At 36.3% G+C, this 25966-nt stretch overlaps 1 protein-coding gene across 1 annotated transcript in view; it reads right to left on the reverse strand.

The window, feature by feature from the left end:
• The window catches only part of usp45 (ubiquitin specific peptidase 45), a 49036-nt gene that overhangs the window by 8847 nt on the left and 14223 nt on the right, over positions 1-25966 (reverse strand). The window contains exons 6-12 of the mRNA XM_088625890.1: positions 23840-23988; positions 21431-21526; positions 19270-19400; positions 5639-5726; positions 2281-2362; positions 997-1088; positions 231-287 (exon numbers count right to left, since the gene is read on the reverse strand). Of these exons, the coding sequence (XP_088482016.1) occupies positions 231-287; positions 997-1088; positions 2281-2362; positions 5639-5726; positions 19270-19400; positions 21431-21526; positions 23840-23988 (695 nt within the window). The remainder of the gene's footprint in view (positions 1-230; positions 288-996; positions 1089-2280; positions 2363-5638; positions 5727-19269; positions 19401-21430; positions 21527-23839; positions 23989-25966) is intronic.

Here is a 25966-nt window from a genome sequence, read left to right on the forward strand (position 1 = left end):
CTGTTTTTGCAATTTTTATTTTCAGTTTTGTTCATTTGATCAGTGTCATTGCCAAGGGTTGCAACTGTAAAAGTAAGGTGACCAGTGAAGTAATTGTTATATTAAAAGCAAAGATTCTCTTATAATCCACAAAAATCTCAAATATTAGTAACAATAACAGCATTTGCAACAGATAATGCCATACTAGCCTTAATCATAAGTAATATTATGATCAGAATATTATGTCTTACCCTTTCTTCAATTATTGGTAGAGAAATATCAATGAATGCTTCCTTCACAGTCGAGATCTAGAAAATAGACAGAATTTATAAAATATATTTCTAAAATATTCTGTTGCAGGTAGTAACTGCAATTTTTACTACTATTGCTTACAGCAATAATAATACCACCTCTCTGCACCAATACACCATCAATTCAGATTACAGTATGAAAGTTAACTTTGTTGTTAAGTTTAAGTCAAGTGCTTCCTCAATCATTACATTCTTACTGTGTAAATCTGAAGATGCTAAAAGTCAATTGTGATAATGTGCTGTGATTAAGAGACAAATTCAGTGACAGTTTTTAAAAATAAAAAAGCTTTACCTGGTTCTTTCTTTTTCAGCTTACACTGCAGGACATTTCTAATAATATGGCATCTACAAAAAGTGTGCAGCACAACCTATCTTTGGGTCTCCCTCAGCCGAGAGTCGATTAATGCTGAAGCAGAAGAGTACCAACCACATTTTGAACTTCCTGTAATTTTGACTACTTGATGTGATAAGTCTATGTCATATGCAGGTTATGGGAACAGCAGGGTATTTTGTGGCTGCAGAGACCTAGTGTGGTGTAAATTATAGGCAAGACCTTGAATTCACAGGAAAGATCATACAAACGCTTGTGAATTCACATGCAAATGCATATTCATATTTAATATAGACAAAGACTAACAAATGAAATTAATAAAAATGCTCTCTAGTACAGTGTCCAAGGATGAACCAAATAATCAGAGATACCTACATGTTCACATTCCTCACACATGATTGTATTAGTGAGTTCACCAACAAAGATCCGATCAACAAAGTTCATCTTCACTCCTTCTTTTCCATAGGCTGTGAAAATATAAATGTTAATTATGCATTTAACTGTCAATTCTGAAATACTTTGAGATAATTTATCAATGATACACACCATCAATAACATTTGATTATTAAATCTGTACAAGAGACAGAACAAATATCAATAAACATCTATAAATACACTTTTAGCATGTATTTTGAGTGAATTGTTTACTGTATAATTCATTGCTGTATTCATTATTTTGCAAAAAATACAGTTCATTTTTAGATTAATAAAGCTCCAGTAAATATTCTTTTAATGGTGTCTGGTGTCAAATCATATTATTTATCCTGCTGTAAACCAAATAATTAACATTGTACAAATAGCACAAATCACATTTAAAAAAACCCATCCAAAAATACTGAAACCTTTTGTTGCATTTTATTGCAAAGAACTACCAAATGAGGAATTAAAGACAGACACATCCTTATACTGGCAAACAATGCTAATTTATGCAAGAGGCCAACCAAGACGGGCATTTATCTTTTTGATCATATGGCCTAGCTCTAGGATTGATTATGAAATGCACATTTCAAGGTGAGGTATTCATTCAGCTGAGTGTTTTCAATTCAATTCTATTGCCCCTCAGAATCATTTATTTAATCATTTATTGCTGGGCTGAATTACAAAATATTTAAGTGTGCAATGTGTTTGTGTGTACTTTAAACATTTCTCATTATCTAGCATTATTACTAAAATATTTTACTAAATATCCCTAATTATGAATAAAACACTTGCATTAGAACTGTACGTAACCTACATCACCTACACAAAAACACATTACATACCTTGTTATACATGTCTGTATCAAAATATACAGATCTTGGACGGCACTAAGGATTAGGATGAGAGAATACAAACTACAGTACACTGATATTTAAATTGGTAATTTAAATATTAAGTTATACAGCTTCAATGAATTAAACTCTCCGTCAGCTATTAATGTGTTCCTCCTTTTCAGCAATTTAATATTAAGACTGACTGGCTTAAAAATTAAAAAAAAGACAGAAAAGTTTCATATATATATATAAAGAAGCTCAAACGTTGAAAGCATTGGATGATACAAGCTCATAACAGGATTAAAAAACGCAGGTTAATTTCATTTTGATGGCAGTTCTGCCATTTTAACAGCAGATGGCATTATTGAGCTAAGTTTGTTTTAAGACTGCCTTTCATAAATCTTACCTTTCACTTTCCGTTTAGTTTCATCATCTGCAGTGCGTTCAGTAGGATTGTTAAATGCCTTCAGGATTCCAGCTTTTATACGCTGAAAAACATTTATTAAAGAAAGATTTTAATGGCTCGAAAACAAATAAGTCTGATAACAGTTTTCAGCAGAATAAAGGAATATCTGCCAAAATACAGAACATGCCCATATAACATTCATAAAAGATTTCAACATGAATTAAATGAGAACAGTCACAAATGAGAGAAGGCCATTTCACAGATCTAACATGATTATTTCAGTATCATTAGATCAAATATCGGCAGAAAAAAACCCAAGAGGATTTTAGTTTCAAGAATGTGGCTAAAACCAAACTACTTTTATTTAACAAATTACTCGGCAGCAAATTCCCTGTACAAAAACACATAACACAGCAAAAACAGAGCTAAGGGCTTAAAGATAAAAATAAAAAGTACTGTTACTGCATAATCATTATTACTACAAAAACTGGATAGGTCCACCAGTCAGAAATACCATATAGCTATGAATACATCCACAGACACACATCAAAAATATAAAAAAACATATTGTTTAAATAAACCCTGTTTCAAAACAGTGTATATGTGAACACACAGCATAGTTAGGCAATACAAATGGAATGTACACCGTAGAGCCCACATTATTCTCTCATAACTAATGATTTTGAGGCCTTTATATAATGTGACATGGCCAGTGACTCTGTTCTCCTTTCGCCCTTTTATCCTTATGCCAACATTAAAGACAAAGTAGCAATCAATAGATAATTGGCCAAGCTCTATACAGTATAGGACCAAACAAGTAGCCCCCTTTTGTGAAGTTCAGTGCACTAGACCGTTTATTTAGGTCAAAAGCGTCATTATTAGATGGTCGCAGAGCTGGCGACTGTAGTGCAAGACATTAATCAATTAGAAGCAGGATCTAGCTACTTTACAACCTAGCTACTAGCTACTTTGTGTATCTGAAACCAATAATTAAGAATTACATTATTTTTAAATTTTACTACAAATGCCTTTGTTTTACGTTTTAAATTAAATTGTTCATTTTCTTTAAATTAATCAAAATTCTTCGCTTTTTTCCCCAGATAATTTTTAAATGTGTAAGAATACGTGACTAGATAGAAAAATGTGTCAATTGAACGAGTCATTGAATGTATTTATTTAAATTTGATTTTTTGTTTCTCAATTCAAATTCAGAAAGTGTAATATTTGGTTTATTATTACCACTTTAAATATTCCCAGTACAGAATCATTCGTAGGCTGCTAAATGGAAAAAGAAAGAAGCAGCCTAGACAAAAAGCGCCCAGTCGATGTATATGATCTAAATATGGACAAGGCGAATACTTAGAGTTTAATTCTGACACATTACACAGCAAAGGCGGACTTGTATTTCTGAGTGATATGATTCCAAATGAGTTAGTGGCCATAATCATCTTTACAGGATTCTGGTGGCCAGTGCGCATTACTAAAAGCCTCCTCCCTTCAAAAACACATGGTAGTGACACTTCACAACAATAGCTCGATTAGCAGATGTGGAGTTCCCAGGACACACAATGATGCCGTCCGGGTACAACTAGCAATTTCTAACTGGCACAACTGTCAATGCTCACAAGTTTGAATAGATCCATAGACCTGCCATTCTCATCTTGTCACAATGTCTGCAGTCCCACCGTGCAGCCACTGTGCTCTATTTTACTAGCCATGTCACTTGCTGGGCTGCCTGGGGATATGAAGTGACCGTTAAAAAAATAATACAGCTCACGCTGAAAGGAGTTTTAATTACTGTACACGGTGGGACCAACCCTACACTTGCCAAAAACAAGGTACCATAATGCTACCGTACAAAAGACCATGGCCCAGCCATGGGAAGGCAACTGAGAAACCATTTCAGATGCTAATGTTTGATCAGTATGCAGCTTACTGGCCATATCAATAGGGTTGATATGTAGCAAATCAACAGAACATATTAAAGTACACTATTATGTGTGATATGCTGCAAGATTAAGGTGTAATAATAGTGGACCACAAAGGATAGGGTTTGGGCTCCTGAGACGTTAACAGCAATAAGTGGCTTCCTGATGATAAATGCATGGAAGCTGTGATTTGTACCTTTATTGTAACACACGTATACAGGGCACTGAACTGTTTTGTCCAGTGTGCAACATTAAAAAAATACAGGCAGTCCACAACATATTTTGCCAATGCCAGTGGAGAGAACAAAATAAACTACAGAAACACAGAAATCACCAAAAAAGTTATTTCTGGTTATGAATGTTGAATGGAATATGCACGCCCCCCGAAAAAATGAAATTCTCCCCCACACACAAACATGAAGAATCGGTAATGACGGAATAGAAAATTCCATAATAATCGGCACACAGCGTGCACATGAGTACCAACTCATATACTGCCAATATGATCTCAGGATTCATCTGACTTCCTGAAGCAAGAAATGAGAAATATTTTTCACATACTGTGCAAATATCCCTGGTTTCCAAAGATGGCATATTTGGCCGTCAAACAATTGAATTTGGCCCAGGATTTCGGTCAGGGCACCAGTGGCTCCCTGGGTAATAAGTTCACCTGGAGCAGTGCGAAGCCTCGCTTGAGGTCTCTCTACATGTGAACCAAGGAGGGTGGCGCTGACAGGAAAGCATGAACACCCCCTCCATTCTCTGTGATTGTGTTTCTGTGAATTCTATGTCTAATTAAATCCCTTTGACCGATGGGTTGGGTTACTTCTGGGCATAAATTGATTTCCATAAATGACTGTCTGCAATACCAAGGATATTGCAGGAATCCTTTTACAATTTTAATGGTTTTTACATCCAAGCAAATTATGTAAAACCAAGCACACAAAATAAACATCCTAATGAGGGAGCAGTTGGCAACATGCAAAGACTAAAACCTGCAAAGTGAATTTGGCAGGGTGGGAGAGGGGGACAAGGACAGACCAGAGTTTAAAAGCGGTCAGAGGCGTGGAAAAGAAGAGAGAGAACAGCCCAAGCTGCTTGAGTTGGTCATAGTGGAGCTGAGCTGTTGTTAGTACGGTAGACAGAGAAGAGCAACGTCATTTAGGAATACAGCAGAAATTACACAATGAATGATAAATTGCAAATTCATTTTTCTGTCCTTCTTTCTGAGATTGTATAGGATCCCTCTTGTAATGGACAAAGGATGGAGGGCTGGGAGTTGGCTTCCACAGGGTAAGGATGAGGCACCCGACACAAAGGTCAGAGTGCCAGGTTGCACTCCAGAGAGATTACATTAATAATGATTCATAAAAAATCAAGATGAATAAAAATGTTCTTAGTTTGTGTATTTTAAGCGAAACATCTGTTACCTTTGTTTCCTCCATTCTCATGGCATCCAGCAGGTAATGAAGGAGCTCCTGGCTGTCCTGCTGCTGGTAACCTTTAAATCGAGGAGCTCTGAAGCAAAGAGAGACAAATGGTTAAAAAAGATACAAATACCCATGATGTCTATCCGTTATCTACTGGCAGTGTCAGTATTTTCTGAGACTGTTAAACGTGCCCTTTCAAACAACATGCAGACTAATTAAAGGTTACTAAAAAGATTTTTCATCACAGCGCTTTCTCAAAGCCATTTGTCCACAGGTCTCCAAAACCATATTTATTTTACTAAATGTTTTAAAAGACAAAAAAATAAAGCACTTGATGTGTTTCTAAATCTGATTTAACACTTCCAGATCAGAAACAAGACTGCTTTTGGGTGAGCTTCTGAAAAAAGGTTCTTCTTACCTCACAAAATCAACATTAGACAGTTCTTGAGCTAAAGGATACAAAAATGCCCCTTGAAATAAAAAATCACTTCATTGTAGCCTGTATCCTATTGAGCTCATTCTCACAATATGTAAACTGAAGGCCTGTTCTGGTCATTTTTTTTTACATACACTTCACTGCCTATAGTTCAGATGAGCACAGCTAAACTTCACAAGCTACTACATGTCCTGTTTTTGGGATTAACCCTATAATCTAATACCTACTTTACATATATAAGTATTTAAATTACTTTGGACAAAAGCAATCTAATAATAACAAATGGGGAAATTACTCTACATATTATGTTTCTACTATTTGTCAGTAGTTTTCACAGACCAAGTAGCACCCAAGGACATTGGTGCATCCACTCTCTTGCTTTCAAAGACTTGTCAGTTTCCTATTTCCTAGGATGATAAATTAATTTAGGTTTCCTATGTTTAGGTGCTTCACATGAATTCCAATGAGGAGGTTCTATACAAACGAGTAACTGAAAATCCAGAGGATTTATTCTCTAGGTTTGCACATAAACAATAATTTCTCTGCTAATAATGTACATATGTTTTTCTATTAGGTTTAGGCTTACAGGCAATAATAACACAGGGTTACGCAAGCACAAATAATGTTATGCAACCTTGGGTAAGCTTTTACAGGTAAACTAAGCTAGGGTTAGGTGTACAATCACACACAGCATACTACGTAAAATGCCTGATCACGGATGTGGTACAGGACACGTAATGTATAAATGAAAAATTTACCATAAACTTATCAGACATTTTCAGGCACCTTCGATAACAGCATCATCAGTTTGATAACAATTTTATATTAAGCAATTTTATTTTAATAAGGATATATCCATTTTAATTGTTAAATATATTACATATTTTTCTAATCAACTGTCCAAATGATAGAATGCACATTTGCTTTTTTTAGTAATAAGAACATAAGAAGGATTATAAATGAGAGGAGTCTCATTTATAATCCTCAAAGGTCCTCCAGTCTGGCTGTCCTTACAACTTCTGATCTATAATGTGTGGCCCTCTCTGGCCTTTAGGATGGGATTTTAGGATATAGAGTTCAAAACACAGTTCTTTTTCATTTAATATTAATATTTTAAGACATATTAGCTTTAGTTTATATTTTATTTCCCAAAGCTGTTGTAATCAGTTGTCTTCAAATATGAAATATACCGATATGCAGTACATCCATTAAATTCTTAAGTATATAATCAAGGCTGCTTGTTGGAAATTCAAAGGTTTGTGGGAGAAAACTTCTTTCAATGTACTAGAAGACTACTATCAACACTGTATAGATTTTTATTTAACACCTATCATTATGAGTATTTCACTTAGCAACATGCATTATTAGTGTGCAGAAAAGCAAGTTTTCCAGTATGTTTTTAGTGTAAACTAGCACTTCACCAGAAGGGTAACCTTATTCAGTTTCTGAAGACTTTTTTTTTTCTTCATTGAAAAAGCTCAATTAAAATACTTAAAGGCATCTCCTGATAAGCACACACAAAGCAATGCATTTAAATGTTTGAGTCCTCAAGGCACTCATTTGAAATGTTTTTTATAGCGTCTAATGCATGAAGTACAATGCCAAATACACATTTGGTTTATACTGTTAGAATCTTCTATGAATATATTTAATGAAAAGAGAGTTTAAAAACATGAACAAAAAAGCTATAAAACACATTCTGATGGCAAGCACCTTCAAAAAAAGCTTTTCAATAAGCAACCTGAAGATCTCAGTTGTTTTTTTTTTTTAAGTGAAGAGAAGCTAGCAACTTCTAATACATAATGTCCGATCTCTTCTCCTTGAAATGATGCTTGAAGCAAGACACTGGCTGAAATGGACAAATCTTAGACAAACAGATGTGCTGGCATATGGAAGCCAGTGCCCGTGCTCTCCAACCTGTTGTACAGTGTTGGCAGCATCAAGAAAGAACAGGTTGAACTGCTGTTAATGCCCATGAAAACGTGTGGACGGTTGCCTTCTCTCTCAAGAAGGGCATACAGTGCTGCGCTTCCATTACATAAATGGGTATGACATTGGTTCTGAATAATAAGATGGGAAGGATATGGGTAAGGCTTGTGTGATATTGGTTTATTAAAGATTTCAAGGAAAGGTTGAAGTAAAAACAGGATCCCCAACCTGGTGATCAACTGAACTCCTGTCTTTGGGAGCTCAAACCATAAACTGCATGTCACATTCTAGAATACATAACTCAAGTTCCACAACCATCTTTAGTTTCACTGTGAGACCAGCTGCTTTATAATCAATATACTGAATGAGCTCAAAATATTAAAACGCATATTAATGTTATTGAGGAGCAGCATTCGTTTTACTTATTTTAATCACACATGGTTTCACTCAGTTATAAAATAGGCATTCACAGAAACTGAAATGGACACAAAAAAGCTGACATATCATAACCCTGGAAATCATTCTATGAAGATTGAATGTAAAAGCATTTTACCATTACATTTTTCTTAAGCGTTTATTTTTAGAAATGCATTTATTACTGCAAATTAAGTGGATAATTCAGACAAGGACCACCATTAAATATGTTTCACATTGAATCAAATAAATTGAGTCTTTCAGGTCAAATTAGAGATGTTGGAAATACGTTCAACAGCATGGTTCGCTTAAAGAACTCGGAAATGTTATATCTTTTGTGTGCTAAGATTTAATTAATTGCTGCAAAGCATTTTCACAAGAATGATCCTAGCTTGTGTCAGAGAGCAGCCAGAGAGACCTAATGTGTTCACATCGTCTACTAAAGGCTTTCTTCTCTTTTAATGTGTGGTGACATTTGCCCAACTTCCAGTATGGCCAAGGCTGAAGACGAATCTCCTGCCACCTGCTTTCAATACTGGTCAGGGCTGTCCTTCCAGGTGGAGCCCCACACTGCTTCAAGGCAGGCGAGGCCTGAAGGAAACATCATGCAGTCTCTTCATCAGCCCTGCATGAGCTGGGACCGTGGCAGGAGAGGGGCACCCTTAGTCCTCACAGGAACGAAAGAACGTGTTTAGAAAGTGAAAGCCTGTCTCATCTGAGCACAAAAATTAAAACATTAAAATACCAGCTGAACTGCCTTAAGACAACAAATTTCAAACTTGTCACACACCATTCCGACTATAAAATGCCAATAAAATATCAATAAAAATGGAACAAACTGTTTTCACAGGTATCAGTGGAAAGGAGTAATTATCATAATAATAAAAGGGATTCATCTAGTTGTTGGACTTTCTAGAAGAAGCTCAATGGGTAAAGCTGCTTCAATTGGATCAGTCAAAATTCTACAGTCGGAAAACTCAGCACAGTGGAAAACAAGCAGAAGGGCCCTGTAGCAATGCAGGCAATCTGTCGCTGCCAAACATTTGACAGCTGCAACACTAACAGAATTAACAGCGGATGAATTAGTACCAGACGCTAAGCAGTTTGCTACAGAAAGAACCATCCAACTATATGCAATGACTTTTCTCCTTATAATCTTTGCCAGTTCATTTAACCCCTCTGGAGTGTGCAAATTTATTAAATATACTAACTGCAGATGAAACTTTAGGCTACCAAATGAAGATGCTTTAAATAAGTCAGAAATCAATGGTCTGAACTATCACATTTCTTCAAACATTGGAACCCCAGATGTGCATAAGTATGGAGGAAAGATCTTGAGAAATTAATTTATCATTATTTCAGCAGGAACCATAACACTTTTGACTACTTCAACCAGAATAATTTGGCATAATCTACATTCTACTTTGGTAAATAACATGCACTTTGCTGGTTGTACATTCTACCACAGCTGTGCCTTTTCATATCGTTATACTAAAGAAAATGTATTATTAGTGTTACAGACAAAAAAAAAATATACCCTGACATTATAAATAATTAGAGCTGTTCTTTACAAGTCTAACTAAGTAGCTAACTGCTACCATGAAGCTGTTTAATAATCCTGAAACTATGTAACATCTACACAAAAAACTGTTTTTTAAAACCCAACTTTTCCACCCTTGTGAGAAAAGCACAGCAAAAAAGAAGAAATGTTACAAACAAGAGGAAGCTATTTGGGTCTCTCAGCTTGTATGGTTGTGATCCACAGTGATCTGCGGGTCTCCATCAGCTGCTTCTTCAACGAAAAGAGTGGATCAGATCTGAAGGAGGCCAGGGTGCTGCTTACTTTGTCCTACAACCCTCTGTTTGAAGAAGTGCCTCATGTTCTCAATTTAGATGCATTTCCCGCATTGTTTACCCTTGTCTAATCTGGTTCATGTTTCACTGTTCATTCTGAAGAAATATGACGGGTTGACTCTGCACCTTAAACTACATATACAGCTGTGGTTCACAGTTACTTTGCTTGCAGTTTCTCTAAAAATGAAAATGGTGTCAACGTAAACACCTAAGTTTCATATATAGCTTTTTCAAGATCAGATTTTACCACCTTGCAACCTGATTTTGAGAAGCTTTTATTTTAGGAGCTTTTGAATATTCATGAAGACTTATTTCTGTTTGATGGGCAGAGAACATTTTAATCTTTCTTGTTACTGTGCTCCAGATTTGGTTACTACATACTGTAGGAGTTGACTGTTGGAGTTGACAGCACTGGACTTGGACTTGGACTGGGCTACATAGTGGTCAGCATTGATGCCTTGGGGTCCTGGGGCACTGTATGCATGACGCCTGTATGTTCTTTCCATGTTCACATGGCTTTCCTCCTGGTGCTCCCGTTTCCTCCCACAGTCCAAAGGCATACAGGTAGGTTAATTTGCCCTCGTGAGTGTGATTCTGTGCATGTCTGTGTTTGCCCTGCAATGGACAGGATTCCCATCCAGTGTGCGCCCAGCCATGCACCTGTTACTTGCCGAGTTAGGCTCTGGCGGAACGGATGGGTGGACTTGGAGCTTCTTAGTAACTAGGCTGTTTGCGAAATGCCTGTTTTCCATTACAATTTGTTCAACCTTGCAATTAGAACACTACTAGAAACACAAAATTGAACCATTTACAACTACAACTAATTTAATGTAAATTGTTAACATTGGATCTGACTATATTGTACAAAGGTTAAAATGTGTAATATGAAAACATTCTGGACATCTTTGTCCCAGTGTTGGTATGAGAAAAAATAGTATATTTAGTCCGTTGTCTTCTTAAATGCATATTAAAATTTAAACCCTTTACCTGTTCCTTTGCAGCCTACGAGTGCTGACACAGCTACCTACTTGAACTTTTAAAATGTATTACATAAAACACTAAATGTGGAATAACAGGCCTCGAAATAACATTATGCACACTATAGGGCACCATTATGAAAAATCTGCCATTTATACTTGAAATGTGAAACTTCCAAGACACAATTGCTTTCAAGATCATTAAAAGCTTACAGCACACTTCTCCTGTCTCCGTTCATACTACTAAAGCAACAACGTCTGTACTGAACATGTGTTTAACTTAATTTTTCTTTCATTTGGTTAAAAAAACATTTTTACTATGGAAAATGAGGCAATGTCTTTGAAGCCTGCAAATATCTCTCCTTCAATTTTGTAGACTTCAAATTTCTAGTTTCTAAAGAGTCCATCCAAGGTGCCCGATTTATTACATAAAATCAAGACCAGTACTCAATTTGATCCTTAGCCTCTATCTTTATGTTCATGCTGTGCAGTTTTTTTTTATCCCTTTCCCAGTTGAGATTACAAAGACCCTCTGTGTACTGGTGACGTTGCCCCAGCTTTTAAACCTTCTAAAGATCAAAATGTCCTTTGCCACTTTCAAGCCTGCCTTTTGTATTAGGGGATTGACTGTATTCTAGTCACTCAATTACAAAACTATCTAGGAAAAAAAGAACTATAAAAAAATTGCCTATCTGTGTTGTGCTAGAACATAGCAAAGAAAAAGCTTTGGCTATAGCTCCACATATCCGTTAATGACAGTGGTTTCTGGATTCCTGGTAATTACTCTATTACTCAGTCTGAATGCTGACTTTTGCACTGTTGATCACAGAAACCTTCTTAACAAATAGACTTGACTGTCTCTATTTCACTTCTTTCAAAACAGCTGCTTGTGCTGTGGTTTCACAGAGGTCAATATTGAGGCCCCTCTCATTTATAAGCTATATTATAACTTTAGTGCAAATCATTTAGAAAAATGGTGTTTACTTTTATGCATTTATTTAGTGACAACACTCACAGTTTCTTTAATTGTAGCTCACACACACAAACAATACTTTCCTTGTCATTGTCATCTAGTACTGTCATCTATTTATCAGGATATCATGCACAGATGTATGAAAAGTTAAGCACCAATGAAACAGAGGTTTATATTCTTAGCATCAGAATGGAATTTAAAAGTCTAAGGCCGTAATTGATCATTTTGATTTTAATCCAAATGTTGTGATTAGAAAACTAGAAAACTTTTTGATTCTACTGCAACCTTTGAACACCATTATCGGATTACCAATTAAAACATACATTTCATTTATACTACTTATCTACTTCTGCTGCTGAGAAACATTTTTTTTTCCTGGAGCTAACAATTGACGACTCCAGCTCGCGCAAACAAAATCCAGAGCTGCTCATATCCTCACAAAATCAGGTTCTTGCTTCACCACTGTTGTAAACACTGCACTGCCTATCTGTAAAACTAAGTGGATTTTAATCTCTTAATTTTAAATTGCACAACTAGTGAATTTCACTTACTTAAATTAGGTGTGACTAGCTTTATCCATCTAAGGATAATCAGTTCTTTGTCCATAAGAAACTGATAATGCAAGTGCTTAAAACTGTCTTAAAAATTTGGTGATAGTCCTTTAACTATACCTTCTTCTTTATTTTAAAGTGTTTTTATCTAGTGTCTTGAAATGATAAGTGCAACATAGTGCTTTACAACTAAAAATTGTTTTACTAATTGATCAGTATTCCATTTCCAATCCAAAACATGCATTACCTCAAATGCCTATTTCCTGCAACTGAATTAACCATTCCATATGAAACATCACCAAAATACTTCTAAAAATCTATAATTTGTATCCATTAGTGTTGTTTCTTCTGCAAACTACTTATGCAACATCTACATTTTCTGCATCTGTTGATTGTCATCTAGAATCAAGATCCTCTGCTTTAGTTGTTTTCAAAACTACTGAAATTCCTTGTCTATAATTGATTGATTCAGACTTATCACCCATTTAGAACGACTGTTGGAAGAGTTTTGTTAATGATCTATGAATAATGTATATTTTACTTAAGTACAATTGGCAGAAAAACACCAGGACATGGAGATAATTCATCTTTAGTGTTTCTAGTACCGATAACTGGTTAATACTATTTAATAAAGAACTTTGTGATTGCAGAGCCTTGGGCATTTTGTCAATTTCTTCTGTGGTAAACACCCAAGTCAAATATTCATTTATTAGTCATTGCAAATTTTTACTTTTATTATCTGGCATGCCTACCATTACTGCTCTTTCATTGTAGGAATTCAAATAAAACATTTTATTACATATTTTGTATCCTCCACTGCAATATTTTTTTCCCACTCTCTCTCAGACCTAATATCTGTTTTTACCTAGTTTTTTCTATTTTTTATAAAGAGATTTAAAACGAACTACATCCAGTTAAAATACTTTCTCTTTACTTATATTTTTCTAAAATGATTAAACCATTGGGGCCAGATCTGTCTAAGATTTGATTTATTTACTCTATGGATGAAGGTGTCCTGTGTTTTTAGAAGAAGATCTTAAAAACCTCCCATTTTGTATTTATCATAATGTGGCTAAGGAATACCTCTTTACAGCAGCTTCACACTAAAATATCATGTTTCTGACAAGAAATAAATTAGAAAATTAGTCACTTACAGTCTGCTCAAGTCTAAAAATATGTACTTGCAGCAATGCTTGGTAATTCGTAAGAGCTGAACGAAATGAATAACAAAAGGCACAGAGAACCAAGGACTCAGACGTACATAAAGCATAGATGAATTTAACAACTATTGATGTCTCCTATTATGTTCACTTAGACTCTTCATAATATTTCATATAAATAAGTAATTCAAAATGACCTTGCCTATCTTACAATTTATTGCAGGTTTAAATCTAAGAATTTAGTTTTCTATACTTCTTAAATTCATTCATTGCAGTTCAAATGACCTGCAAATAATTAAATTATTTTTTTCAAGTAGTTCATGTGAAAGGCTCACAGACTATATAGATTTTTTAAGGTAAAATTAAATGTCATTTGACACAATCCTATTAATCTATCAGTACCTACGGAAGAGCTTTTTCAAAAATGATGTTTTAATTACTCTGAGGAATGTTTTTCCCTCAGGAATCCAAGGAATAAATATTGACTGAGACCACTTTTCCAGGAGACTGTAGCACTAACTCCTAATTCACAGTTTGCCTTTCTACTCATCAGCCACTTTCAAGAATTCTATTTGTACCTATTTTCAATATTAAATCAAGTTATAGAAAGCTATGTTGCAGAATACCTGTCTCATCACTGACCTCAGACAGCTAAATCATGGATTTGCCATCTCCATCACTCTGTTGCTGTCCAACTGCTACTTCGATTTCTAGCTGCTTGCTCTGATGTAAAGTACGCAATCCAAAGTTATTTTTACTTCTGTGGTGGATTCAACTAGACCAAAAGCTCTCTCAGGAAAACATTCTTCAGTGTAGAAACTAGAACTGTTTCTCCTTTCTCCTGCAACATTTCATTCCACCAAAGCTCCTAACGACAAACCACTCAAATGGTTTGTCTAAATCTACTGCACTGAGCAGTGGATTATTTAGGGATCTACAACTGCCTCTTCTCCTGTGCCTACAACATTAAAAGTGTTTCAGATCTCATATGTACTCTAATAAGTGTAACCTGAGGATCTTGCCATAATGACTTTGTCATTTCTGTAAACAAACAATGACATTTTATCTTTCCTTACAACCTACAAGCACCACTTGTCTTCTGCATAGTCTGCATAGGCCTGTTTAGTCTCTAAAGGTCAATAATCATCTCAGATCACTCTTTTCTCCAGTTGGTGGTTCTGTCTTTCTTTCCTTGGTTTAATAAAAAAAAACACGATATGTTCACTGTTCCAGCCCTCCCTCTTCCTGTTCCACCTAACCACGCTTCTCTCTGTTCTTACTTTTCATCTCTGCCAGTGCCCAATGACCCTTGATTCTTCCATATCATATATTTATCCTAGCATTATATCTGTCTTTTAAAGGCATTGTCTAGAAGATGTAAGAGATGTGTCAATATAACATAATTACTTCTTTTTCATAGGAAGCATTTTCTAGGTCAGTGTTTCCTACACTTGTACTATCTACAAGCAATACTTTGCACTTTTATATAAACTTGTCAACTGCCAGGTGTTTGCCTGTCTTGAATTTTATCAAAATCGTTTAGAATTTAATTTGCTTCTGTACAGTGTTTGCTAATTCTCCTAATTTGATACCATCTGCATCATAAACTTCACCAGATCACAAACTATTCTGGAATCTAGATCATTTATATAAATTAAGAAAGACAGTGGTTCTAGTACAGATCCCTGAAGTACTACACTAATTATATCACCCCAATTTCAGTATTGTACCCTCTGCTTTCTATTTAATAACTAATTCTCAATCCAAACACAATTCACATGCCCTTGAATACCTACCATCTTTCAACTGAGAATTAGTTGTTTATAAGGAACATTATCAAAAGCCTTCTGAAAATTTAGGGTGTGTATCCACTACTGTTATTACTTATTCAAAGAAATCTAACCAGTTGGTAAGGCAAGACTTGCCTTTTCCAGATCCATGTTGACTATACCCTAGGACAGTGTTTCTCAAACTTTTTGGACCAAAGCATCCAAGTACCACCTACAAGTCATCATCTCATAGGAATCCCAGAAATTCTCAATGACCAACATGAGCGCATGTGCACACATACATATAATAAATATTATAATAATAAACTTTGTTTGATATAAAAAAAATGTGGCTTCTCAAAGTGTTTTACAGAAAAAAAACAACAACAAATAAAAATAAAAAAGCACCATTTCAGTGAGAGGGGTGAGCCTGTTTAGTCGAGTAGAGCAGATGTGAATTAATTTTTCGAGCCTTGATACAATTCCCAACAGTCTAACAGATTTTAAATCTTCAGGCATTTTCTTGACAGCAAAGGTGTCGCGGTGAATGTTGCAATGAAACCATTAATTTCTGGAGCAACCTCTCTAATTCGTGCAACTACACCGCTGTGTCGGCTTGTCATTGCTCTAGCACTGTCTGTACAAACTCCGACACATTTTATCCAGTCGATGCCATTCTCTTCGATAAATTCATTCAGAAGCTGAAATACGTGCTCTCCTGTAGTTCCTGTTGGTAGCGGCTTACAGAACAGAAAGTCCTCACGGGACGTACCCTCAAACTCGTATCTAACATAAACGAGCAAATTGGCCAAATCGACTACAGACTCATCTAATTGCAGTGAAAAACATCTGCTCATCTTAACGCGCTCTGTCAGCGTACTTTTGATATAATCCTCCATTTCAATAATTCTATGAATGACTGTGTCTTTCAGGGGGGCAGCAGGTCGAGCTGTTCAGCAGCTTTTTCTCCACACATAATAGTGTGGGGCTTACCTGCTTTAGCAATCCGCAAGCTTGCATTTTTCCACATTTCTGTTTTTATTTCAGTGTTTATTTTAAGTTTTTATTTAATGCGCATGGGAGAGAAACACAGAGATGCTCGGTGTATTTATCTCAAATTAACTTAGAACAGTTCTTAAATATTTTTCTGTTATTTTTCACGCTTTCCTGTGTTTTGGCGTACCAACTGGCGGCACGCCGCGTACCACTGCAGGTACGCGTACCACAGTTTGAGAACCACTGCCCTAGGATATTATTTCCATATACTTGATCAATTCATTTTGTTCTTATAATCAGATCCATTACTTTATGTAATCGTGGTAATTAAAGTCAGATTAATTGCAAATACTTGGTTCAGTTTTCTCATTTCGTACATCAGCCATTTCTCTTTCATTGGCTAGAAGTTCACAATTTTAACTCCAGATCCTTAATGGTTCTTTTGTTGTCTTGGTCAAAGAACTTTCTACTGTTTATTTTAGTCTCCATTGCAATATTTGTTTCAATTTCTCTCCTGGTCTAATACCCCATTATACCTGTACATTATTTAACTGTATCCTCTTGTTTTTAATCATTTTGCAAAGTGCTCTCTTTTTCCTTAGATTTTTCCCAAACAGATTTTTTTAAGCATTTGGAAATGGGATTTCCCTAAAGTTGAAGCACTAGGGAAAGCATTTTTTTAGCTTTTGACTTTCTCAATCATGGGATAAAAGTGGTCTGTGTGTTGAGTAGAATCTGTTTAAACTGTTGCCATCCTTTTTCCACTGAGTACATATCTATGCCATTGTAATTTATTTCGCTTAAGCTGTGTCGCATTCCTACAATGTCTTTGCTTTGTAGAAATGGTACACTTTTGCTTTGGACTCAATATCTATAGTTTCAGAATACACTTCCACACCATATCATGATCACAGTTCCCTAACTTAGCCAATCTGTCTTTTTTTGCCATTTAAAGGTTATCATTGCTTAAGTGTTAAGTGCAGCAGCTTTAATTAACTTTCTGCATTGACGTACAAAGAAAGCCTATCTGGACCCTTGGGTGTTTCAATTGATTCTCACAGCTCAGAGTTGTCTCTTAAGCGTATAAAGATAATGCCAGCTATTTCAGAATCATCAGAAAAACTGTCTCATACCCCTTACAGTTACCATGACTTGTTGCATTTCAAACACTGATTCTGAAGTCCGATTTACAGTGTAACAGATTCTGAATGAGGGAGATCAATGCCTGACCTGTTTGGCATTTTGACCTGAGTGGATCAGACCACCTATACAGTCATTCCTTACACCAAATGTGGCAAGAATATTACATAGTGTTTTGCAAAAGTACTCAACCCTTTGCTACCACATTTTACTGATTTTGCGACATTGTGCAACTTCGTGATCATTATGACATTATGCATTCAAATACTTCTTTTTAGAATCAATGCAACTTATCCAAAACAAAGTTAAATATGCTGAGACTATAAAAACAAACCTGATTTTCAAAGAAAATTGTAACATTTCTTAATTGTTTAAGTATTCAAACCCCTTTGCTCTGCTAAATCCTTATCAGTTCCAGTGCCTTCCATTTGAAAGGTCACATATTTAGATGCATTTAAGTTTCCTCAATTAGATACTGAATTTAAATCCATAAGCCCCATTGTCATAAATCAGGAATTAAGTGGCACTGAAGAACTGATCAGGAGAAGATTTCAAAGTCACTGATTATCCTTTTGATTATGGTGAAGTTCATCATCGAAAAATAGACTTGTAAAGACAACCCAGGTACTATCCATATGGAGCTGTCTATCCAAACTGAGCACCCAAGCAAGCAGAAATCTAGTTAGGGATTCCTCTGTGAAGCCAATGGTAACTTTGGAAGCTGTAATAGGTTCCATGTCTGAGGTGGGAGTAAATGATCTTCATTGACGATATCCCAGTTTGACACTGCATTGCCGTCTCAAACTGATAATAGCCAGTCTCTTCCGAAATGGAGCACATAACAAAAATTCAGTGCGTTTACATGCCCAAAGTCCTCCAAACTTCAGCTGAACTGCATAAACATGGGTCCTTAGACACTGTTCAGTGCTCATAACATGAACACCCCTTCATCATTACCCACTTTCCAGTGCCACTGCAGCTCTACCAACATATCTAACAGATTCATACAAATGAAGCCGTGGAGTATCCTATGCATTTAATACTGTGCAACAGTGTCAAATGAGGTAACAGGGTCTTGACCGATCTTGCCCATCACACACCTCAGCTTTTAAAAGCATGAAGTGAAAGCCTGGCATGGGGACAAGAGAAAGCTGCAGTTCTCGCTAGGAGCCATCACTTACCTCTGAATGCAAACTGTGCACTGGCCATGCGACCAGCTGGCTCCTGCACAGTCAGTCCATTACTCATGATGAAGAGCCTATGACAACACCAGGAGCAGTAAACCCGATTGCGCTAAGTCCATTTAATGATGGATCAAGGTCCAGGAAGAGGACAACAATCTGATTATCTCCTCCACCCAGCAAAGAGACAACTTTTCAATAACCAGTTACATGGTGTATATTTACATGTTAATCTTATGCTCTTAACTTACTTTTGGCACAGCTGGTTGAAAAGTATTTTTGGAGAAACTGGTCCCTTTCCTGGTTCCTTCATGCAGTTCAGGAACAAGAACATGGCAGATGTCAAAGGCTCTGGACTGGGCAGGGTCACAACCAATGGGTCCTATGCATAAAAAAATCAACCATTACATTTACGAGTTATACTGAGAATAATGCAATGTTTTCCAAGAGAAATAAACCAAATGTTATGAGGCCGGTTCTACTTTGTGTATCAACCACTACCTGCATCTTTGGACAAAAAGCATTCAACCATCTAAATGAAATAATAATAATGATTTGCAATATTAATAAAATTATACCTACTTATACAAAAGTGCCTTATACACTTATACCACTGTAGTGTAGCATACACCTGTTTTACATTATGCATCACAGCTCATCAAACGGGAAAGTGAGAAAGAGCTTCTTCATCTTTTAAATTGAACGTGAACTTTAGGACGTTCAGACTGCACATGCCCATAATAAAATCGAGCCATGACACCGGGGTTAACAGAATAATATAATAACTATGTAGTTGGGACTACAAGTATTATGAATAAATGGTGTATTTGCACAGGATGTTTATATTGAGACATCATTTACATCTTCTAGACTATATGGAGAAGTAATTAAAAGGGAAAACAAAATGCTAAGAGAATCTAAATCAAGTAGTGGTATATTAATCTTTGCCAATAAATTATTTTATAGCAATTGTTAAAAAATAAAAAAAATCACAATATAACAATGCATTCTTGTAGAAAAATACTGTAACATTGAAGTCGTAAGTGCACAAACTCCATATTAATAACTAATCATTATGAAATACACAATTTCTTACAGAAGAAAAGTAACACTCATGACTTGAATGATAATTTCAACAATTTATTCTTGAAATGGTTGGTCAGTTCTGAGCGCCAGCGAGGCTCACTGGCTCAAACAACTCCTGGCATCTTTGTTATTAATATACTGCCGCTCTCCCTTCCTTCAGGTGACATGCATTTCACCCCTGTGACTTGATACTGTCTCATCAACAGTGCCATCTCTTTAACAGGCTGAAGTTGTGCAGGGCTTCCAAACATGTGCGAGCCCACAAATCAATCAAGCACATGCGTAACAGCGGTCAGCTATTCTACTGCGACCGGCGGGGAAAGGCATATCTGGAGAGCACATACAGTAGCTACGAGCTTGCATGTGAAAAGACAGCAAATACTATGTGGACAGCTGGAGTCGAATACCCTCCCACGATGACACAGAGGGTGTGAAATCAAATGCTGACTAAATAAAATCAAATGATTTTTAAGATACCAACTATGTTTAAACTTGGTAATGTAATTTTTATACACCCCAGATTACATGAGAACATAGACAAGAGGAGGCATTCAGCCTGTTATATAGCCATATAGCCTGTTCGGTAGTTAGTTGTTAATTGATCCCAGGATCTCATCCAGAGTTTTCTTGAAAGAAGTCAGAGTATCAGCTTCAACATCAAGACCGGGTAGCTTGCTAGAATTTCATTTTTTCATACTTGGGACGTTTAACTGTTCCTCATTTCAAACTGGCAAGAAGTAAAAAAAGTAACATAGTGACTCCATTTTTCTCCAAGGGCTGCTCACCTTCAACTGTGCTTCACTTTTTACCATCTTGTGTTTTTATTTATAGTTTTACCCTTGACTTTACACAGAAAAGAAAGAAGATCCACAATTTTTTCCCCAATTATTTTCTGGGGTGCTCCTCACTCCTCCTCTCCCCACCTAGGTATACATACCCAGAATGTAACCAGGTATGACTTTAAAAACAACATTTACTTCATCTAAACTTGTATAACACTCATTACCAAATCTAAACTATTACAGCAATAAAGATGTTTTAAAAATCACAACAAAAGCTATGAGTTCGCTTTGATATGTTCATATGCAAGCCTTGAAAGACATAATCATAATCTTAATCTTTTGTACTCTTATTTACAGTACCTGTCACCATGTATCATCTCAAGGCAGTTGACAATAACAAAAAAACAGAATTAAGTGCTAGAGTATCATAACAGTGAGTTGGAAAAAAGGTTGGAAAGTTTTGGAAAGGTTAATTGACCTGTAAGCTCTAATATGGGCTTAGACATCATTCTTTATTCCTGGACCATTACCCAATTTTACATACCAAGTTTGTTTCCATAAGTGGACAAATCTTCAGCTTTGATCCTTTTTCCTTCATCTCTGAGACCAAATCATTCAGCATGTGTGTCTGAGACAAATTCTTCAAAAAAAATATAAGAAAAAAACAGTGCAGTAATTAGCATTTAGACTGCTAAAGTGCCAAGGCCATCTGCAAAAACACAAATGTCTTTAAAATACTTGCAATAAATTACATTTTTAATAAAACCTTTTGAGGCTTAACAGAATGTTTTAATGTCACCTTTAAATCAATAGAAATGAAACTATGGACAGATCTGTGGATGTATTACATTTTAACAACACAATTGCACTGTGAATGTGTATAAGCAATATTTCCCAGAAAACTATTTTTTCAGCTCCGTACATGTCTGTCGTAAATGAACATTCATCATTTTAAGACAAAAATGTGGACTTAGAAAACATTCAGCAAGAGCCTCTTTGTAATACAGAGCAAGGCCATGCTTTATAACTTAAAGCTGTACAGACAGCAAATAATTCTAAAACACAACCTATGAGGGAGTCCTGACCAGCACAGGTCATAATTTCCAAGGACAGCTGGTGTTCAGTAAATTGTTATGATTTTATTGAAAGGGTAACTTAAAAGAAGAAAAAAATAACAGGCATGATTCTATTACAGACTCATTTCAATGACATTCTAGTGTGTGAAATGAAGCAATGCAGCTATTCAGTGACTCTAATGCTGTCAATGCCTCCTTCCTTCTTCCCTCTCCCTGTTCCTCCTAACACGTCTAAGAAAATAACTACTGAGAAAAGACACGACAAACGTGCAACAAAATATAAAGTCCTTGTACAGTATAACAAAGCTGGAAGTCAAATCTGAATCTTAAATATTTGCTACACAAATCACTTTTAACTCACACATTTTAATTGTGTAGTTCAGGTGGGTAGCTGCGTCAGCATGCATAGGCTGCAAAGGAACAAGTAATAGGTTTATTCCATGCTGAAAAGAGAAGAAAGAAAACGCAACGTTTCGGCCGTGGAGCCTTGAAGCTAATAATAAACCTATTACTTGTTCCTTTAAATTCTGTATGCTACTATATTTGTCCTGAACAACAAATACACTGCAAAAAATAAACTGTTGTTTACATCCATCACATAGGTAGATTTAGTGTACGTTTTGGGAATTGGGAAGAATCTCTATACTTAATAGAAGAATAGTTTTCCAAATCTCTTTATCAGTACTATGAATATGGCAGATTTTGTACTTAATTGATTTGTTTGGTAAACATGACTGAAAACATTTTACCACTTTCATTGTGTTAATGTCTCAATATCTTCACTGACATTATTATCTTACACTATTCTCTTTCCTTTATGTGTAGTGGGGATGCTATTACAGATTGAAGGAAATGAATCTGCTTCAGGCAGAACAAAGCAGAATTCAAGTGCTAGAGGACTTGATAACAGGTAAACACATAGTGAAAGGTACAAACAATGACAAAACATGGGACACCCTGTCACCAACAAAGACCCAAAAAGTTTAAATTAAATCATACCATTCCATAAAAGAATGGTTATCTAAAATATGCCTCATATTTAAAAAAAATCATGTGCATTTCTTCAACCAGTTATCCATTTAACTATGTGTTTCATTTTTAACATCATGCAATACCTTAGGGTGCAGACATGCCAGAAGTTTGACATAGACTGTGCTGAAATGACTAATAATTACTAGGTAAATAACTGTTTAGGATTTGGAGATACAAAGCAGCTGCTCCTGTTTTTAATCACAGTGCTGTCTAACTGCAACAACTGAATAACATTTTTTTTTTCCTATGGAATAAAAGGCAAAAAGAGCAGATGCTTGCAAACAAGTGCTAGAGATGTGACAAAAAGAGTCTGCCCATTGAAAAAAGAAATCAAGGATCTGGATGGGTTTCCAGTTTGTTATTTCCATTGTTGGTAGTACTGTACAGCCCTTCAGGCTGCTGCTGTGCTTGACACTACCCAGCACTGTTTCAGAAGGCCTCCTACCAGAGGAGCAGTGCTGACGGGTGAGAAGGCTGTTGCTATGGGCTGCCATAGCCTTGTGACTTCTCTGCAAGTTTCCTGCAAGCATATGTAGGATGGAGGCGGAAAAACACCTGCGTCTGTATGATTTTACCTGAAAAATCTAGCAGTTCTTAGTGATACAGTATGATTAGGAGATGCACACACTGGCACCAAAAATGGTTACTACTTCACCATATTTCTCAAATGTCCGAATTGACCCAATTGTCCAAAATGACTAAACTTGTCCAAACAATGTTTTTTCAAGAGTATAATGAATGAGGCATTGTCACACATGTGACTTGGCACATTACATAGATCATTGTGGATCTACCTGCAAAACATTTCTAAAAAGCTTATTCTAGGCTGTACAGGAATATCTTACCTGCATCACTGCATTAAAAAAGCATGTATTTCCTAAATTGTTTATGCCTTTAACTGGCACAAAGGTGCTGTTGACTGGATTCTTCCCTTTTAGGAGATCAGTACCTTCAGTGGTTTCTTCTCGAATTTTTATTATTTTTGATGTTGTTCCTAAAATAAAACAAATTATTGGTAAGCAGAAATAATGTATGCCCTCTAGTCTACAAAAACACACTTTACAAGCATTTTATTAATATCAGTTTCAATTTTCTAAAACCAGCTTCGCTACTTTTCAGTAATAAAAAATAAACTCCAGATATTTGCAAACAACATACCTATTAGGCAACACACCTACTGTATTTTAAGAAACATCAACCTAATGATTCCTGACACTAGAAATGTGAGTTATACACTTTCTGTGATAGACAGTGACAAAAACCTGCATAACTAACTGAATTCACAAACAACCTAGATTAAATTACTACTGTATGTACCCAAAATGCCTGTTTTGAAATGAAGCAAGGCCCTGGAATAATGCATTCACATAAAATAACTTTTATGGAAATTATTTAGCAGTTGAAAACTAACATCTAGAGCAAAGGGGGAATAGTCATCATGTCATGTCATTTGCTAAACCTCTTTATACCATACGGTGTCGCGGGAAGCCGGAGCCTACCCAGCAAGCAACGAGCGCAAGGCAGGGTACACCCTGGACAGGGCGCCAGTCCATCGCAGGGCAAGTGCAAGCCAATCAGACATGGGGACAATTTGGAAGGGGGGAAATCTGTCCCGGACACCAGGATAACTCACTCCTCTTATCGAGAACTGCCCGAGGATCTTTAATGACCACTGAGAGTCAAGACCTCGGTTTAATGTCTCATCCAAAAGACAGTGCCCACTACAGTAAAGTGTCCCCGCCACTATACTGGGGAATTAGGACACACATAGACCGCAGGGTGGGCGCCCCCAGCTGGTCACACTAACACCACTTCCAGCGGCAACCATAGCTTGTCTTGTTTTGCAAGATCGTACCCCAATTCTCTCATTAAGGCTAGATAAGCATGTGCCGGTTCAAATCCCGCGGCCAAGTACAGCATCCATTTGTCATATTCTCATCTGACAAGCAAGTAGTTACACAAAAACAAAACTTAAGGCTACGCTTCATTCTGCTGGAACGCTGCCATGTTATAATGAGCTCACAGGAAGGGCAGTAAGTGAAGTCCAAGGACTTGAACCATTTAGGGTCAAGCAATCAGGTTGCCACCCACTGCAACAAGCAGAGTTCTGTATTGACTGAACATTTCTGCCCAGGCCTTCATGCCTGGGTCTTGCACCTCAGCATTGAGCTCAGTAAGATATCGAAACTTGTGGCTTCCCACATTGTGACTTATCATTGGTGGACTGTGTTGGGCAAAAATGTTATGACAGGTCAGAAAGTGTGATCACTTGACAGTCAATGACTTGGTCTACCCTCCAACATACCAATGGCACAATGACATTGTTCTCTTGCTAAGCAGGACATTTTCTCACTATTGACGTGATTTAGTAGTTAAGCAACGGTTAGTCACTTCGCGTTTATCACCATCAGCTATGAATGATCAATTAATCAAATGATGCCAAAAAATGTTTACAGCATATCCAAAATATGAATACTTGAAATATATGAATACATGTTTGTTTATCCTTACGGATGTCTCAAAACACCATGAACCATCGTTTAAAATGCAAAACGGCTTTGACTCTGGAGAATTAGATACTGGAAGGCTAAGCCGTATGTGTATGGACATCTTCAGAAACAATAAAGACAATCTGCATTGTTGCAATGTAACTAGGTTAAACAGTTTACACAGCATCTGGATGGAAGTACTGTCATCTGGGATTCCAGATGACAGCTGGCATATCTTTTCACACATTCAAATTCTACTGCATTGGACCCAGCTGTTAAAACGTACAGATATGCAAATAAGACTTGTTTCTAATTATGTGATAAACTATATGTGAATAGACTTGAGACTTTTCACAACCTTATTTTTAAAGGACAGGTGCATTATAAAGTAACAGAAACAGGCCATGGCATCAGTAATATTTCATTCAACTTCTGCTCTTAATGGAACAGTTTGTTAGTATTTGGTAAAAGGTCTAGACCTAG

The sequence above is a fragment of the Lepisosteus platostomus genome, chromosome 3 (assembly GCF_059453375.1).
Source record: "Lepisosteus platostomus isolate fLepPlt1 chromosome 3, fLepPlt1.hap1, whole genome shotgun sequence".
NCBI lineage: Eukaryota > Metazoa > Chordata > Actinopteri > Semionotiformes > Lepisosteidae > Lepisosteus > Lepisosteus platostomus.